General features: G+C 40.8%; 1 protein-coding gene across 1 annotated transcript; it reads left to right on the forward strand.

Moving 5' to 3' along the window:
• Positions 1–1,445: 1,445 nt before the first annotated feature.
• vstm2lb (V-set and transmembrane domain containing 2 like b) lies at positions 1,446–18,604 on the forward strand (the record flags this gene model as incomplete). The annotated part of the gene is made up of 4 exons (XM_079186237.1): positions 1,446–1,560; positions 16,322–16,482; positions 18,038–18,082; positions 18,296–18,604. 4 exons carry the CDS (start codon positions 1,446–1,448, stop codon positions 18,602–18,604), a joined length of 630 nt encoding a protein of 209 aa, XP_079042363.1.
• Positions 18,605–19,003: the final 399 nt, after the last annotated feature.

The raw sequence follows: 19,003 nt of genomic DNA on the forward strand, positions 1-19,003 counted from the left end.
AAACGCATTCAAACGGAACAGATCGGGAGCAAGCGAAGGACTTTGACAAGTTAGCGGAGGGATTAACGTGAGACAACATCCGGCTTTCAAAATAAAATGTCAACAAAGCGAGAAAGATTTACGTGAGACAACATCCGGTTTCCATAATACGATGTCAACTAAGCGTATATACAAATTTCATTATGTGGAAATAAGATTAAATTAATTATATTTACATTAAGTATAAAACGTGTTACCTGCATCTCGTGAGTTAAAGGGAAAATACAACTAAATTGTGGATGAAGTGTCTTTATTCCTTGATTTGGGGCGACCTTGGCTAAGTGGAGAGCAGGGCCGCCCTTCAATCAGTGGATCGGCGGTTTGAAGACCGGCTCTGCCAGTGGCATGTGTCGATGTGTCCTTGAGCAAGACACTTAATCCCAAAAATTGGTCCCGTAGCTGTGCCATACGGTGTATGAAGTATCTGAATTGTAAGTCGCTTTGGATAAAAGCGTCGGCTAAATGACTGTAATGTAATTTGAGGGTTGCTGGAAAGATAATTAAATGACTAATATCTGACTGACTGATATGTATGTGTTCAGGACATTTCTGACCACATCCAAACAAAAATCAAACATGTTAACTGTACCAATTAAAATATTTTATGACGTAAAAAACTGAACTGAAATTGTACCTTCAAATAGATACATTTTGAAATGTTTAAGGTGCTATAAAGTATTCTTGTCAATATTTCCATACAATGACTGATTTATGTCTTCAAGATTTCGTTGACTCAACCCATACTGAAAATCAGACATTTTTACTGTACCAATCATGAGATATTTCTAAGTAAAAGTTATACATCTGTCCCGAGAAAATATCTAATAAGTGAATATTTAAAGTGTCAAATGAGATTTTAGAGTAAATGGTGCATCGTTACAAAATAATTTCACAACAGGCTAATATATATATATCATTCAATTCATAATCTTTCCAGCAACCCTCAAATCAAAGAATAAAGACACAATTTAGTTGTATTTTCCCTTTAACTCATGAGATGCAGGTAACATGTTTTATACTTAACGATAATATAATTCATTTAATCTTACTTCCACAAATGCAATTTGTATATACGCTTAGTTGACATATTATTTTGGAAACCGGATGTTGCCTGACGGTAATCTTTCCCATTTATTTGACATCTTATTCTGAAAACCGGATGTTGTCTCACGTTATTCTTTCCGCTAACTTTACAAAATCCTTCGCTCGCTCCCGATCTGTGCCGTTTGAATGCCTTTACCGTGAATTTCAGCATATAGGCGCACTACAATTTAAGTATCTGCTGGGTTGACCACGGAGATCCGAGTGTCTGCTAATTTGACCGCAGTCCGGCGGGGATATTTTATCGATGCTCCTCAGCTAATGTGACAATTTTCATACAACCGCTTTAAACACCAGCTGAAGCAATGGGAGCCTTTGGAGTGATGATAAGGATTTTACAATACGTGGGACTTTATATTCAACTTAACGCGGCTCTCAACGTCGGACAAGGCGAGGTGGATAATCGCATCTCTGGAAATGGTTAAGTTGTTTTATGTCCGTTTGTTGGTGGTTTACTGGAAGAAGAACTCCACAATATTAATTATTGAAGAGGATTGACTGGGTGGGGTTCAGAGAACAGTGGTTGTTATTTGAAAGTGTATTCCTGTTGTTCTGAAGATAGATGTAGACTATTATTGCAGACTTGCTGTTGTATGTGATTATCTTTATAAGGTAATGGTTCGGGGTAAATAAAACGTATGAAGATCCCACTTTTATCATCTTTTATCTGTCCACGTGAAAGTGGAATATAACCTAGTGCAAGTTCCGGAAGCATTTTTTAAATTTAAGTGATTAGGAAAGATCACTTTTACTAACTTATAAAGAGCTGGGCACAAGCCACATTCAACCCCTACATTCAAATTGATTAAGAATTAGTTTCAACACAACCTATTTTGTTGGACAAAATCAGGTAGGCCTACAGCATATATATCCTTTGTCCATGAGGCTGTTTCAGCATCAGTTAAAACTAACTGCTGACCAAAATGCCTTCAAGGTTATGTTGTGTTTAATTATTTCTGCAGAAAATCCTTTATGAAAAACAATTGCTGTATATCTGTGATATAATAGTTAATACAACTCATTCCACATAACCGCAACATCACAGGTTCAATTTCGGCGATTGCAATGGCCTAAATGTCAGCGCAAAATAAACAAGTTTGATAGTATAATAATGTCACTATAAAATAACCAAACTGTGCATTCCCAACACATATTAAAGTGGTGTTTTTGACATGGATCGTGACTGGTATAGTGGGATCAGGACGGATGGGTTTACCTGAATGAGCTGAGGGGGTGGTGAGGTAGAATAAGCTTTGTGTTAGCTACACTGCCATCCTGGCTTGGCACTCGTCCTGGAAAATGTACAGTAAAATTAGTATTTTGTGTATGGCCGGCTGATCAGTTTCATTTATGCATTTCTAAGAATTGAATAGTTAACACTCAACTCAGCCACATCAGAGATTTGAACCCTCAACCTCCCTGGCGCAGACATTCTGCTCTGACCTGAACCCCCCTCAATCTTTATGACCCAATAACAGCAACGATAAATGCTTTTCATTCATGTCTCCCAGTAGCAACAGACGGTAGAGAACGGCAGGCAGGGAACCTGAGAAAAGAGCGAAGATGATGTTCATAAACCTTTCTCATAAGCAGATTGTTAATATTGTGTTTACATGGTATCTGCCTGAGACCGCTAGGATACAGGCATCGAAACATTCTATCTCCTATTGCTACTGTTTTACCTCTGGGCACTGCTAGGTGAAATAATACATCATTAGGTATTGCATGCAAGTAAAATAGTGTGTTTGGTAAAACAAATACTAGTTCAAGTCAGTTGTTTCAGGGCAAACATCCACTATAAACCAAAACCAGAGCAATAGTTCAGTGTGACTACGTGTCCAATTTAACACAGTGATCAGATTAATCAGATTCATTTCTGATAACAAACATTAAGCCCAGGTTTGGCTGAAGGTTTTGGCTGATGGACACAAAGTTGCGAGCCAAGGTGAACCATAAAAAGCAAAAACGAAGAAGCCAAGGGTGTGTGCCTTCATCGTTCTTGAGACAAATTACAGCTCCTGAAGGCACCCAAAGGAGAGAGGGGATCTGCTTTTAATGGAGGTGGGGAGGCTTGGGATGCCCTGTTACTGCACTGTAGCGCCTTTACCATGTTTAATATTCGGTGTGTTCGGTGCCTCTTGTTCTAACAAAAATCCTGGGGTGAGTTTATTATTTTTCAATACTCCTCAGGGGTTGGTACATGACCGCATACTACATTTGACTTCTTGTGACTCTGATTGGTTTGTGATGATCTATATTGGTGGCTGATCTATCGCATCAAAAGCCTTTCATTATTTTCAGTGTTTTTCCCCGCTGATGACTGACTAAAATAGTTAGTGATACCTGCTGTGAGATAGTGTTTAAGCTTTTAATTAAGAAAAGGGGGACCAGCTAAAACGAGCAGTAGAGCTATCTGGATGAAATGATTGTGTGTACAGTGGTATTAACAGGATTCAGACCCAATTACACTACAGTAATGCCGACCTCAAACTTCTAATTAGTGTCTAATTGTGTTTTATGGACTTTCTTGAAACCACTTGTTTTAAGTATATATTTTTGCCTGACCGATTCCACAGTTGCATGCTGTAGGTGATGGCATCCTTAAATATGTTTTTATTTGGTAAGATATAGCATCCAGTCAGCTGCTAAAACAACTTTATTACTGCTCCCAAGTGTTTCATTTTCAGCCAGTAATACATTTTCTGTTACTTTTCTCACTGTCAGCTCTTTTAAGCGTCATTGGCATTGTTTTTCCCTACGAGCAGTCCCTTTCTCCAGCATCTCCAGACATAGATTTACTGTTGTCTAATTAAATTGTGTGATAACCACTTCATCACAGTGTCAACGGTTGTCCCTTGAGCCCTCTCTGCTTAGCATGTTAGCTTTAGCTCGATCGTCATAAATGAATGCAGCGCTCAGCGGTTCCAAATGGATTGGATGTGTTGGACAGGTTGGAAAATCAATTAGTAGCATTTCTCCCCGAGGAGTTAACTAAAAGTGGCTGTAATCGTTGTGTTCTCTTTCCCACTCAGACTGGCCGTAAAGAAGTAAATGCCTCAGGGTGTTGACTCTTTTTAACAAGGGTGAAAACTCTTTTGTTCAGGTTTTTAAAAAGTTGATACAGAAATAAAAAGAAAAGCCTTCCCTTTTCACACTAGGTCCAGCAGCAGAAGCAGTTTTTGTGGTTAAGTAATCCTCAGGAGATTTGTTTTTGTTTTTTGTGTTCTTTCAAATCGGGCTCTTTGATAAATTGCCCAAGCAGAGAGGAGCTGAGCCCTCATGCAGAGCAGAGAGACCGGATGTACTGTTCTGGAGAGTGCTTGTTAGATTCAGCCCCGACTTATTTGTTCCAGATAAGTGCATCTGGCTGGGGCCCCGGTCGGCCCCAGCGCTGAAGTGTAGATTAAATCACCTGCGAAGCAAAATAATATGTTTTGTGGGAAGTCAAGCGACCAGGTCACGTGGATCACTGCCTTCACCGCATCGGGGGCCACATTGTGTCAAAGTGTCAGCGACTCACCTGCCATACGCTCCCAGGGTCGAGTCTCACCAGCGAAGATGGAGGAGTGAGCGGTGTGTTTGTGTGAGTCTTTGTTCATGTAGACGCCGCTCAACACAAAGTGTTGGACAGTGTTCGTGCTGTATGGCAGCGTTGATCCTGTTATCCATCGTGAGCGTACTACTTTCACAGTCTGGGGGCGTGTACCAATTCATTAGGCTTCCAAAGTGTCTGGGATTCTCTGCCAGTCCTCTGCTTGGTGTCCTCTTAATGAGGATGGCCAGCCCCGGCAGTTTGCGTTGGCTTTCAATTTAATGGAGCTCCGACTGTGCGTGGAGGGCAACAGATTGTACAGTCATGCTGTCACAGCGGAGGACGCTGGCGGAGGCCCGGTAGGAGACAGCAGGAGAGTGACAGTATGGTTGAAACAATGCTCACCTCGAGGAGGCATGAGTACATTTTAACATGCTGCAACTTGAAGGGGCCGCTGCTTCCTCTGGTGACGCAGTAATCCCTGGCGTGATGTAATAATATTTGTCATGACCGGCAGTTAAAAGAGTTTGTCTGGGCTACTTTTTTGAAATCATTAATGAAAATGACATTCTCCACAGACAGAAATTGGGATTTTAAAATTAGACAGTAAAAACACTCATACATAGTATTTTCCATTTTTGGCTCAATGCAGAAAAGTGGTGTCAGCCCTGTACATGCGAAAGGCTTTTGCAGCTGCTGCTCATACCAAATCTTCCGCCCTTTAACAACCGAATACTGGTCTTGGATACTAAAATCTGACCGTCTGAAGGCCATACAGTAGGGAGCGAATTTACAAAAATATTGCGCTGATTGTGCGGCAGTTAAACCTGTGCAATAAATTGTGTATTTCTCAAAACATCTGCAAAGGGAGAAATGCACCCCTAACTGCTGCTGCCAAGCAAATAGCATCAGCTGCATCTGTGCTACTTGCACGTATCTAAATGTGTTTAATATGCATACATTAAGTTGAAGCATTGACTCGAAGCTCATATATACTTTACCATGTGGATAATTGCAATCGGACACTAAAAGAGGGCAAATTGCACTCAGCTGCAAAACGTTATGGCCGTGCTTGTGTGGTAATATCATTAGCACAATATCTCTTGTGAAACAGACCTTGAGACAGGGCAGATAGTGGTTGCAAACAATGTGCAATTCATGGCGCTGTCAGTGGCCGCAATACGTTCTTGTTCATGTTATTGGTGGCGATGTGACCCCCCGTCCCTACCAGCGATTACAAACTAGCAAATAACAGCAGGATCAGCTCTTCAAATCTGTTCTGAACCGCCAGAGAGAAGTTAGCAGTGAGCCTGAGAGATTTAGTTTTGTGTTGTGGACCCTTCTCAGCTCTGGTTAAGACGGTCAGCTCTGCTCAGTGAAATGTGCAGCGGTAGTAAATTAGTTTTTTTTAATTGAGAGGATGGAGAATATACTCTACAGGAAATTTGTGACGATGACCTGGTTGTAAAAGCTCACTAAGACTCACTCTTAATTGAAAGTTAAGATTTAATTTCATTTACTTCAATCAAGGTGAAACTGCTTCAACGTTAATTTCGCTTCGTTTAACACGTCGTTCCTATCAGAGTGCTGTAAGCAGCATGGTCACCGCTGTGCTCCACTGTCGCGTCGCGTGAAAACACAGACACCATCGCTTAAAGGTTATCAAGGGCAACATACTCAAGCAGAACATAATGTTGTCAGAAATAGCCTCCGAGTCTTGTGTCCCGTGGGCTATAAAAAAATTCACTCTGGAGTAACGACGGCAACAGGCAGACAGCTGCTGGCTTGATTACCGGCTCCGTTCTTATTTCATTGTTTTACCTTCCACCTTGAATGAAGGCTGAAGGTCTCGCGGCAAGCGATTATTTCCCCAAGGAGACTCCTGTCTGTTTGCACCGCCGCTGATTGTGAACCAAATACAGCATTATTGACTTTTACGTAAATTCCCAGGCTGCTTATTTTTGTTCCTCAGTGTTATTATGGGTTTTTTTCCACAGTCGGTAATCAGTTGTCACTCCAGCCTACAGCTACTGCCGGCTACTTCTAACGGCGGTACAGAAATGTCTTTGCACAGTGAGACAGGGTGATAGTAGTATTCACAACTGCAGGTATAACGTTTGACTCATCTTTGACTATAAGTGGTAGATGATAAGAATACAATACCTTAATAAAACTGCCAAGCAATATATTTGTATCGGTAGCTTCTAAACCAGCACAAAGTGCTGTAACCCTTCAAGGCTTTTCCCATATTCTCTACCCAAACATCACTCCTTCCTCGAGCTGATTATCATGCAGGCAGGATTAAAGCTTTTAAAGATCAAGATGAATTTCTGCAGCAGTTCTCTGTAATACAGGAGCTTCTTGTTATTTCATCCCTGATTATTAAAGCCATTCATCAAGTTAGTGAAATACCTCTTCCCAGAGGGATTCTGTTTACGGGCTATTTACATTCACCTTGGTAATGTTAAGCTGGATTTTTATGTCTTGGTATTTACTGTGGCTGATTTCTCCTCAATTAATCATTTCTGCTCTTCGGTGCCCTACGGATGTGACTCAAATGGAAGCATTAAGTTAATGACCCTGATTTTACTTGCTGTCCCCGGAAGGTGGTAACTTTTTTAAGGTGAAAAATGTTTGCACTTAACCTAGAGAATGGATTTCTACAATTCTTCCAGCTACCAAATGTCTCTTTTTTGTCCTATTCCGACGTCCTAAAACTTTTACATAACAGTTTGGTACAGTTGTGTGCCGACATTCCCACATATCCTGATTTCATGCATGGTGATACAGCTATACTTTGAACTAGTGGAACCCTGTCCAGGCTTACTTCCTGTCCTGTAGAGAACGTTTTTCCTCGTGGAATCAATGCCGACAAGCTAACGTTACTGTGCGGCAGCAGTTGTGTTTTATGTCAACAAACGGTGCAATTAAGGTCCATCCTCCGCTGGAGTTCAAGGAGGATTTAGAATTTTAACAGATGATTGCAAATCAAATATATATGTTTTGTTTCACCAGGTTCAATGGTCGTTAGAATTTTGAATAAAAAGTAGCCAAATCTTGATACATCCTATTCCTCTGTGCCAGAGAGCTCCGTTGTTGTACAAACACTTTTAAAACAAGTCAACGGGCCACATTGATGCAGTGGGTGGCATTTCATTACCATGACACAGGTATTGTTTATTTTAAGTCACTCCCACATATACCATGCTGGTGCTGTATGTACTCAAATAGCATACTAACGCCACAAACTAAATGAACTAAATACTACAGTGCCCAGCTGATTTAGGAAATGATTCAGCTTGTTTTAAAGAATGGAACTTCTGCATATAGTTGTGATTGGTTAGTTAAGATTTCAGTTGTAATGATTGGACTTGAAAGTGATGAGAGACGGAGAAACACAATGTTGGTTTTGGCCTTTTCATGTGATATGTTCAAAATAAGTAAACACTATTGAATAACATGAGCCTTGTCCCTAAATGATTTGGCAAAGAAAAACAAAAACATTGGGTTGGTGCAGTCTTAAACTGCGAGCTTCTGTCTCCGGCTCACAAACAAGCACACACACACACACACACACACACACACGGACCTGCAAAGATACGGTGTCACACTTGCTTCTCGTCCATGCTAATTAGCCCTCTTTAATTTAGTCATCGTCAAACAGCTCAAGCTCACTCCGAAGCAGGAAGGGAGACGTAGAGAGAGAGCGAGAGGATCGATGGATTGACCTCACTCTGGCTCTCAGGCTGGATTTATCCTTCTCATTTTGCCTTGGACCTGCAGTGAGAAATATTTAAGAGTGGTCTCTTTGGGGCTGGAGCAGTGTACATGCATTCGTTCATATATTTATGTCCTCCACCACATTGCTTTTCTTTCATTATTTGCTCTCCTTTTCCTTTTTTAATGAGCCTTTGGTGGATAGCATGCAGACGCCTCTGTGTTCTCGTGGCCTCACTTCTATATTGCTTTCTGAGCAATATAGAAGTAAAGTTAAAAATGCATGTACCGTACTTGCATCTTCAAACAGGGGTCCCCTGCCTCTACTAGAGGGCAGTCCTGACGGTACTGCCGTTATGAAAATCTATACATAGAAAGAGCCAAGCAAAGCAAACTCTTTCTGTGGCATTATAAATGAGACAACCCAGTGTGCTTGAGATTTACCTGGAAGTCAATATTCACGTCAGAAGTACATGAGCTCACACTTGACCGTGAAAATGTACCATTGGCGTCAGCTTTTCTGTTGATTTAGCATTCTACCAAGGCTATGTGATTGATTTCTGGTGACGCTAATGTGATTAAAGGCAGGGAACTTTTGGATGTCTGCAGAGCAGGCTTGTCAGGGCCTGACGTCGCCACAGCGGTCTGTTTGTCAACAAGTCGTGTTTCACAGGCAGGTTGAAGAGGGCGTCTGCATAGCAAACCAAAAGGCAATTTGACAACTGTCTGATCGATAATGCCGAGAGGAGGAGGAGGAGGAGGAGGAGGAAGAAGGACAAGGGAGGCAAGATGGTGAGGCATTAGTTTGGGCACAGCGTGATTTAGTGGTGCTAATGATTAAGGATGTATTTATAGAACTCTAGGAGCGTATCTGTCACGACTGTCACAAAATGTTTGCATTTGCATTACTAGGAATGCTCCAATCAGCAGATTAGGGCAGGGCAACCGTTCTGTGTTATTGCTGATCAAAATTCTCTTGAATCCAAGCAAACTGTGCTTAGTGAAATAAATCTCTGTTTTTATCACAGTCTCTCTGTCCCCTCCTCTCCCTATTCCTCAGGCCCCTTCGTTTCCATGTTGCATCCATCCACCAGGTGCACTGGCACTTTTCCTCCTTTACTTATCACCTGACTGCCTCTACACACATTTTACTTCTTTATGTTCATTATGTTGTATGTTCATTCTCACATTTTAGTGCAACTTGTCACAGTTCACAACCACATGTCAAATTTAGCTCAGAGGTGCAATATCTTATTTTGTCCGATCAACAGTCCCAAATCCCCAGATCTTCGATTTGCAATCAATAATTTAAATCAGGAAAATCATCAAATGCTCAGATAATGTTTGATTCTCTCTTCTCCATCTGGTAAAGGAGTTCATACCGTTGATCCCTGGAATTGCTCTGATATCGTGTGTTTGTGCGTGTGTGTGTGTGCCTTTACAGCTTTGTGGGGACCCATTTAGAGAGATGTTGCGACCAGTCCTCTCTTCAGGGCAGACCTTCAATTGCCTGTTTGTGGGTTCAGACTTGGTTTTAAGGTTCAGCTTAGAATAAGGATTAGGTTTATGGGCTAGGGAATGCATTTTGCCAATGATTTTCCTCACAGAAATAGAAGTGCAAGGTTGTGTGTGTGTGAGAGAGAGAGAGAGAGATGTTACAAAAGGATAATTGGAAAGGTTCTTTTCTGCCTCACATCCATTCCTTTCTTTCATCTACGCTTGCATAAAACATGCAACAGAAACACACAGTAGCACCATTATATGTGACATGCATTTCAAATCCGCACAGCTCCATCTACACACATACACTGTATGCTGACTACAAGCCACAGGGCACCGCACACAGTGAGAGACACGCACAGGGTAAGTCTCCCAGGATGCTGAACACCTGCCAGAGCCAGTGGGCAAGGCTCCAGGAGATGTAGTGAGCTACTCTGAGAGTTGGAAGCATCTCTTTATACCACACACCAGAGAGCCAACAGACACAGATTGCCCACTCAGCGAGAGGGCCACAGAGAGGAGGAAAAAGTGTGGAGGGGAACTGAATTAAAGGAGGAAGGAAGGGGAGAGTACAGAATAGGATTGAGTGGCAGAAGGAACCTCTAATAGGTAGAATGTAAGAATGAAAGGGCAATAGAAAAGGGAGAGAGAATAGTAGCAGTGTCCACAACAAGAGGGGGAGATTTGTGGGAGATGTTACTGAGCTGGAGAGAGAGAGAGAGAGAGCTAAGAAAGAGAAAGAAAGAGGTGGAAAATTGAGAAAAATCTTGCGTTTGCAAAATTGGGGTCTTATTGGTTGGCGGGGGAAATGGGAAAGTGCAGGAATTACCTTGCTGCTATAAGCCTGTTTAGGACTCCCCGTGCAGCTATCTCCTTGACTTGACTTTGACTTCATACACTGGTTTCAAATGACTTTGGCGACTCAGCTAGCGTCATTAATTTTTCACCAGTTCTCTTTTATACTCTACTTTGGTTGAAAGTTGTAGACTAGTATTGTTTCTTACATTCAAAAGGGTATTAAGGGTTGATTTTAGGAGAATCATTTTACAAACAATCATGGTTGGGCTTACGCTTAAGTGGAAAAAACACGAACATTTACGTTTAGGCAACAAATCCACAAACGTTTAGGTTTAGGCAACAAATCTATTACCATCAAATCCTAGTTGACAGTCCCGCCATTTGGACCTATCCACCTCCCCTACCACCCGCCCTTAATCGTCCTTTTTTGGAAATTATTAAGTGCGACTGTTGCTTAGTCACATGCATGCATTTAATACGTGTCTACATCACAAATAACGCTCCTAATTGACTTTCCATTGGTGTTGTTTTCGTGCTGAGCATCACAAAAAAACACAAAATAGCAAGAAAAAGACAAAGCAACATAAATGCAGACACAGCTAAAAACACAAGACACACAAAAGACAAAAGCAAGTCTTAACAATTGGGTCTTGAGCTGCTTTTCAAAAGTGTCCACAGTGGGAGAGAGCACCAAAAAGCACAGTCTCTTTTTGTTTGGAGCCTGGAGTGAACCAACAAACCCCGATCAGAGGACCTTAAGGACCTCCTGCTGCTGGAGTAGCTCTTTAATGAAGGCAGGTGCTTGACCACACACGTTTGTTATCCTGATCACAAGGACAAGTGGATTCAAAATGTGATGGGAAGCCAGTATAAAGCAATCAAAATGGGAGTAACATGAGACCCTTTGGAGGACTTGGTCAAAAGCTTGGCAGCAGCATTTTGAACCACTTGTCGGCGATTTAGGGAAGTCTTGCTAAGGCAGGTTAAAAGAGAATAATATAATCAATTAACTTTGGTCAATTAAGATTAAGAATTGACAAATAAGATAAGATAAGAATATTTTTTTCTGATTTCTTTCCATCATTCTTTTTCTGCTCGCTTGTTTTTGTGTCTTTTACTGTGTGTCCCACGAAGAGCTTTGTGTTTGTAGGAACGCAGCCTGTTCAAAGTGACAGATGCTGCTGTCTGTGCTCTGCCGCTAGCTGTTGATACTGTATCTTCAGGACCAAAAAAAAGGTGCCAGCGCCTGCATCGAAATCTAAGAAAACTCAGATGATTGAAATGCCACCCTCTGTTGTTTTTCTCATATACTTTATGCACAGTGAGGCTCTCTGCTATTCCGGGCTTCAGCTCTGGCACCATATGTTCAAAACACATTATTACAAGGCATTGTGATAGGTTTTGTCATATGCTCTCCATCGGGCATCCAAGAGTGACAGTCTTGAATAATAAGATCTATAGAGGAAGAAAAAAGATGAAAGAAATAATAGAAAAGAATATATCTGAATAAAAAGCCTACATTTTGTACTCATACTGCACCTCTTCAAACACTCTAACAAAGTGCTTTTTCAAACATAAAGTTAGTACTGTTACAGAAACCATCATTATCATTCTTTGTCCTATCAAAGAAATGTGGTAATTAATTGATTCAATTAAGAGTCACCAAGTATTGATTCAGCCTTACTAAAAAATAATTCAATTCCAGAAATAATTGTCTGCGTAAGAATTGTAACATACAGTGCATCTGTTTCTAAAATAACTGCTACTGTGAGCTCCTTCCTTATTTTAAAGGTCACATTACAGTTTTATTTCTGCATCCTTTAACTTTCTTATAATCAGAGCTTTTCCTCAGATGCTATTTCTGAATCTCTTGGACGTGTTCAGTTCAGATTGGGTTGCTTTGTTATCCTGAAAGATTTTCCTTCCATCAGGAAACACATGCATCATCAGATGAAAGTGAGTCATCATGCCGGCTGTGATTACAGTCTACAATGGCGTCGAAGGAACAGTTAGCGCTACAGGAAATTGTCCCAGAAAATATTTCCCACTGTGCAGCAGAATCACAAGACGCTTTTCACAGACCAGCTCAGACATTGCAAATCGTACTCAGAAAAACAAGATAGATATCAAGATATTGAAGCAGATACATGTTTTCCTGTTTTCATTTGTCTTTGTATGTGGTGATAGTTTGAAAATGTCAAAAGAAAACAGTCTGTCAAATCTGTAAAATGCCTAGTTTCTATTTGTACACTCCAGTAGAAGAATTAGACAAGAGATTCTGGCAAGAAGTTTGTTGGTGCATTCATATAAATACACTTAATTCAATAAAATAATGATATATTGAATCTTCAGCACTCTACTGTGGGTAACATGTAAAAGATGAGGCCAGTCTTCCCTGTCACCATCTATATGTGCATATCTGGCACATAACTAAAGATGGGAAAATTAATAAATGAAAGATTTCTTTAGAATTAACTCTGCAGTTAAGTGCACTTATCTGCAGTGTTTTTTTGATTGAACTAAATACCTTTTCTATGTGTTTCATTATCAATCCTTTTTTGTGAATCTTTGTTTCATTAACAAGCCAATAAAGCTCGAACGATACTATTTTTTGAGAGTAAAAAAAATCTGTTATACTCAGAATTTTGGAATACTTATCAGCCTAAATGTACATTGTCTATTACTGATATATATCCAATGTGCTAATATATGCCAATATATCTTTCGGCCTTGCCCTACATTCAAATACCTCTTATGGCATGAATTGATTTGGTCAAACAGCTTTTTTTGGGAGGGGGGTTTAATATAGTTTTCACTTTGATCGCAGCATCATCTTTTGTATTGTTGCATACCATAACTTCAGGCTGTTGTATAGCACACTTCTCTGGACCCGCTTGTAGCTGACAGGTCTGTCTGAATTGTGCGCTCTCTGTTCAGCTGCCTCCTGACATGAGCTTCAGAAACCAGCGAGAGAGTATGTTCTCTGCCCTCGCGTCTGTCAGCGTCTTAGTAAGGACTCGTGCTGTAAGATGGAGATGGAACGGGGCTGGAGAGGTACACTGAGTTTGACTGAAATGTATCCTTATCTCACCTGTTATTTTTCAATCTCAGGAGAATTTGCATGATAGAGGAGAGCTGGAGAGAAAAGTAAAAGAACGAGTTATCATCACGCTGTCTGCTCATACGTAATGGACCTCCATGTTGCCACGACAAAAACGCATGTACATTAGTTTGACACTTTACATAATGAAGGTGACATTTCAAGTAAACAGTATGGACACATTTAGTTTAGTGGTCTATAATTTGTCTTTCTGCTGAAGAATGAGTCATTTAATGCTGTTGTGACTTTTAATAGATGACTTCGTACCTTGCCCGGGGTGTAAAGTGCACTGGTTTGTGAGTACTCTGAATATAGCTGAAGCTTTTAGCAGAGCCCAAACTGGGAGAACATTAACTTAAGTATGTGGTGTGTGTATGGTGAACAATGTTAAGTGCACTTTACATCTCCATATGTCATTCCTTTACAAACAGTTATTTCTAACACTCCTATTTCCTTCGTATCACTGTGTGTGTGTGTGTGTCTGTGGGTGTGTGTGGATCCGGTGTCTCTACTTTACAGCTCCTCTCCCTGCATTTCCTATCACTTTTCCCCACTTTTCCATCCATCAGCTCTTCTCAACACTCTCGCCTCAGTTCACCTCTGTCCTTGTCCTTCTTTTCTCTCTTTTCCTCTCTTTCCTCTTCCTCCACCCTTCTTGGCCCCAGTATGGCTCCATCCCTCCAGTACGTCTCCTCTTGACAAATGAGGACACTGCCTGGCCGCAAGCAGTGGTGCATCAAGGGCACGACAATTACAGAGACGGCGTCGGACTTCTCTCTTCACTAACCTGGTCTAGACATGCTCAGTCCGTGTGTCTCCCTGAAACAGCACTGTTCTGTAGCTCAGAGGTTGAATCCATAGGTAGAACAGACGAGAGATTATTGTCTCATCCCACTTCATGCATGAAACTTTCCACTGTTTCACTAAAGAGACACATTTCAAATCTCCAGAGTGAGTAGATAATAATACTATTTGAGCACACCTGATGCAGATGTAACATTGTGCATTTCTTAAAAATACCTTAAAAAACTAAAAATCTATTTAAAAGATGAGGAATAGCTACTTACAAAATAGACCAATAAAGACAGAAAAACTGAAAAGAATACATTAGCTACATGATGGCTACTCCTGTCTTCTTTATTTAAATATGGAAAACACTCACAGCAAATGTATTCCTGTAATATTTCTTAAATAGTCTTATTTAAAATCAATGCAATCAGTGAGACTAAGAGAGAGGATGTCAGCGACACATGAGTAGGGAGTGTAAATGAGGTGGGTGTGAAAACAAGACTTGATTGGGTGTGATACTGTAAATTTGTATTAAATCAATGCACAGCTCCTCGGATGGTGTGTGTACATTATACTTTCACTATGCAGTATATTAACTATATTATAATTAGAAGGGTCGATACTGTATGAATATTGCCTGCACTTCATTTAACTGACTATGATGAGTTTATATTTAATTTTATATAACCTTAGCGTGGTGTTTGTATTGAATTTTTGTGTAGAACTTAAGACTTCATTTCTGTTTTCAATATCTTTGGATTTTATGTTTATATACCAGCCTTATATATGGTATTGCCGATGTAAATGTATAGTTTTCACTCATATCAATTTGTTCTGAGCACCTAAAATCCTGCTTTTGTGGTCAATTAAATCTCAAACAACGAACATATGTGGTGATGTGGAACTTATGTGGGGTATAAAAGGTTTCGAAAGAAGATCCCTCTTTAATTTAGTTGTAGTTTCATCCATTAACCTCCTGGGTCATGCTTTGATTCATTCTTTCTCTTTGTTTTCAGGTTAGTGGGGTTAACTATGAATTTTTACAATGTGTTTTAATAAAGCTTAAGTTGCATTTAGGTCATTTTGCTTCTTCATCCATAGACAAGAAGGATCACAAAGTGTCCTCCCACACACAAACTGCATTCTGAGTCAGATGATATATGATGGAAAATGTAGTCTTACTTTGAATTATTGACCATTACGGGAAGCCGAAGAGAGAAAAGAGAGAATGATGTTCTCTGTGTAGGTGGTATTACATTATGTGTGCGTGGGATTGAAGTGTTATGACACATCCAAATTACTATATCGGTACAATGTTCAGCTCAGCTTGGGCTGCTGAACCATCGAAAGAAGGATTATATTGTTAAAATATATGAATAGCATATTATCACAGTCTTGACACTTGAGCTTGCAAATACAGCTGTGTGAAACATGCAGAACACTGCAGATAATTGCACTGTAGATTGAGCAACGCTTTCATCTAGCAATTGCCACTGGTTTGTTGAGTCGATACCTTCTCTCTGAATTTCTCGTTGCTATATTTACTTGGCTACCAACACCTTGTACCCGCGTGTCACAATTTCTTCCCTTACTGAAGTGTGATGCAGTAACGTCGCCAGTGAAATGTTGTCACTGAGCTCCCTGAGAAATAGAAATCGTGAGGATTTGTCCTTCTGTCATTTCAGGGATGTCTTAAGCCCGTCATTTCCCCTAAACTTTTGTCTTTTTTTTTAATGCTCTTGCAGCTCTCTTTACAGAGGTGCCACATGACATCACGACGCAGAGCGGTGAGGATGTAGAGATGGCTTGTTCCTTCCGTGGGGCGGGCTCTCCCTCCTACTCGCTGGAGATCCAGTGGTGGTACATCAGAGACTGGCAACAGAAGCCTGCTCAGATCGCTGATAATGTAAGACGCAAAGAAAGCATTTTGTTTGATGTGTGCAGTGAGTAAAAGAGTTTCTATTTGAGCAAATCCATATATTTGTGATAAACATCTAAATAGGATTGCAAACTGGTGTGATGGGATCTTTGATGGGAAATTTACAATAAAGAGCTAACTGCTCTTATACTAGGAACACACATTTGAGCCCCGATTCAATTGTATGAAAAAAAAGAGGTAACAATATTTTAGATAGTGAATTATGATAAGTAACATGCCATTCATGATCCTTTCATGAGAAGAACATATTATGGGTGATGCCGATGAAGGGGTGCATAGGTCAACCAAATAGGGCTGCGAGCCTACAACAGACAAAAAATAGGTTGGGACTAAATGTATTAGTGTAGACTACGGTAAGAAGACTGAGTGCATAAGGTGCTTATAAGACACCACTGTACTGTATATTATACATCATAAATACGGCAAGACGGCCAGAGATACACGTACAAATCACAAGAAAAACAACAATAACATTGTCTGTATATCTTAACTATATAATTTCAGGTAGTGTGTATATATACATATACACTAAGTAGAGGAAGAAGAGCAAGACATTCAACGAGCCCAACAATTATCCTAAAAAACAGCTTCCTCATCTCCCATCTCCCAGGCCTATGGTTCACTAAAGAGTTGATGTGTTGCCTATGGTTTAAAAGAATCAATTTCAGTTTTTATCTTACAAAACAACATGTGGGGTTTCCAGTAAAAGAGGACAATAGAAAACCAAATGGGACTAATTTCCCTTTATCTTTGAGATTCATATGGTTAGTGCTTGAAAGCAGAAAACATCATCTGTGAGAGCTATTTTCTCATACATGAGGGCTATTATTTAACTCAGCGACTCAAGGTTAAACATGTCTTTTTATATCTGTTCAGTAGAGTCACAAAGTCCATTTTCTGTATCACTATTTCAGTCTTTGCAATTCAATTTATTTGGACAGAACTGCTCGGACTGAACCTAAAGCTCACTATATAACAGGCAGGGGGAAATGCAATGTTAGCCACGGCAGAAACCCTCTGGCACGGAAACGAAGGGATAATTGCTGATTAGCATTTGCCAGCACTGGGGGAACAGGTTGACTCTCTCCCGTCACGGGGGAACTCAGGCTCCCCTGTTGTGCCTCTAGACACTATAATTGGCACTGAGAAAGAAATAGATTTTCAAAATATCTGTCTGCTCCATGCATAATTCATACCTATGCCCATAAGAATACCTCTGTGCCTCTGCATACACATCCACACACACTCTCCTGCTCAGAGGCTGACGTGCTTAGGGTTGTAGAGTGTGTGCTCATACACACACACACACACAAACACACACACACACACACACACACATTTAAACATGCACATATATGCATGCCTACCCACGTACATCAAGCTCAACCACCAGAGAGAAAATGGTAACTACAAGGGGGGGAAAAAAATGCTGAAAACATCAGACACTGCAATGTTTTGCTTTTGTGAGATGTTTTTAGAAATGTGCATCTGTTGCTAATGCATCATCCATATTTCTGTGCAGGTTGCAGCCCTGGAGGAAACTTCCAAAGACGCCACCAAAATTAGTGTGAGTTTGATTCTGCGCCAACTGTCAACAAGCACAAACAAGGAAGACGATATCAAAGAAAACTATTTTCTTTCATTATAATGAAGATGAAAGACATCCAAGCTTTTGCTAGATCTATTTCTATTATCCATTTTACCCATATCCATAATTAAGGAGTTTAGAATGATATAGACATGCTTCAAATAAGAATACATAATGTTTTGTCCCCATCAGGTGGTAAAAGTAGCCGGCAGCAACATCTCCCACAAGCTCCGTCTCTCCAGCGTCAAGCCGGCAGACGAGGGCACGTACGAGTGTCGTGTCATTGACTTCAGCGGCACCGTGGCGCAGCAACACCGCGTTCGGGCCTACCTCCAGGTGGAGCCTGAGAGGAGTCAGGGGCCGGATGACTTCAAGCTGCAGGAGCCGGGGCAGCGGTCGCAGGGGAACCACCCTCACGCCCGCCACCAGACAGAGGGCAGGGAACTGAAGAGGAGATCGGCTAGCAGCACCACTGACTGTACTGAGAGCTGCGTGCTTTAGAGTCGGCAGCCTGCCCGTCTGTCTGCATGTCCATGACTTATCTCTAAAGAGGGACTGTCATCAACATACACGTCGCCGCAGAGTCGAGGTGTGGGACGTAACTGGAACGCTTTGTGTTTCACGGTGTGTTTGTCTATCTCTAATATTGCTGTTTGGATGCCAATGCTGTTGAACGCCAATGAAGGGCACAATTTTGTTGAGTGCACACATGATTGTTTTGTTTTTGCTTTGTTTTGTTGTCTCTGTGCTTTCTTCCTATTGTATTAGGTTGATGTTAATGTGACAGTTAGGCTGTATTCACAGATAACTTGTTTTGTTTATTTTTTGTCTGAGCAGGACTTGTTCAATGGCCAAAACTTCAGGCAGTGGAGAGTCAGAATTATCATTGAAATCATGAAT

The sequence above is a fragment of the Pholis gunnellus genome (genome assembly GCF_910591455.1).
Source record: "Pholis gunnellus genome assembly, chromosome: 3".
Taxonomy (NCBI): domain Eukaryota; kingdom Metazoa; phylum Chordata; class Actinopteri; order Perciformes; family Pholidae; genus Pholis; species Pholis gunnellus.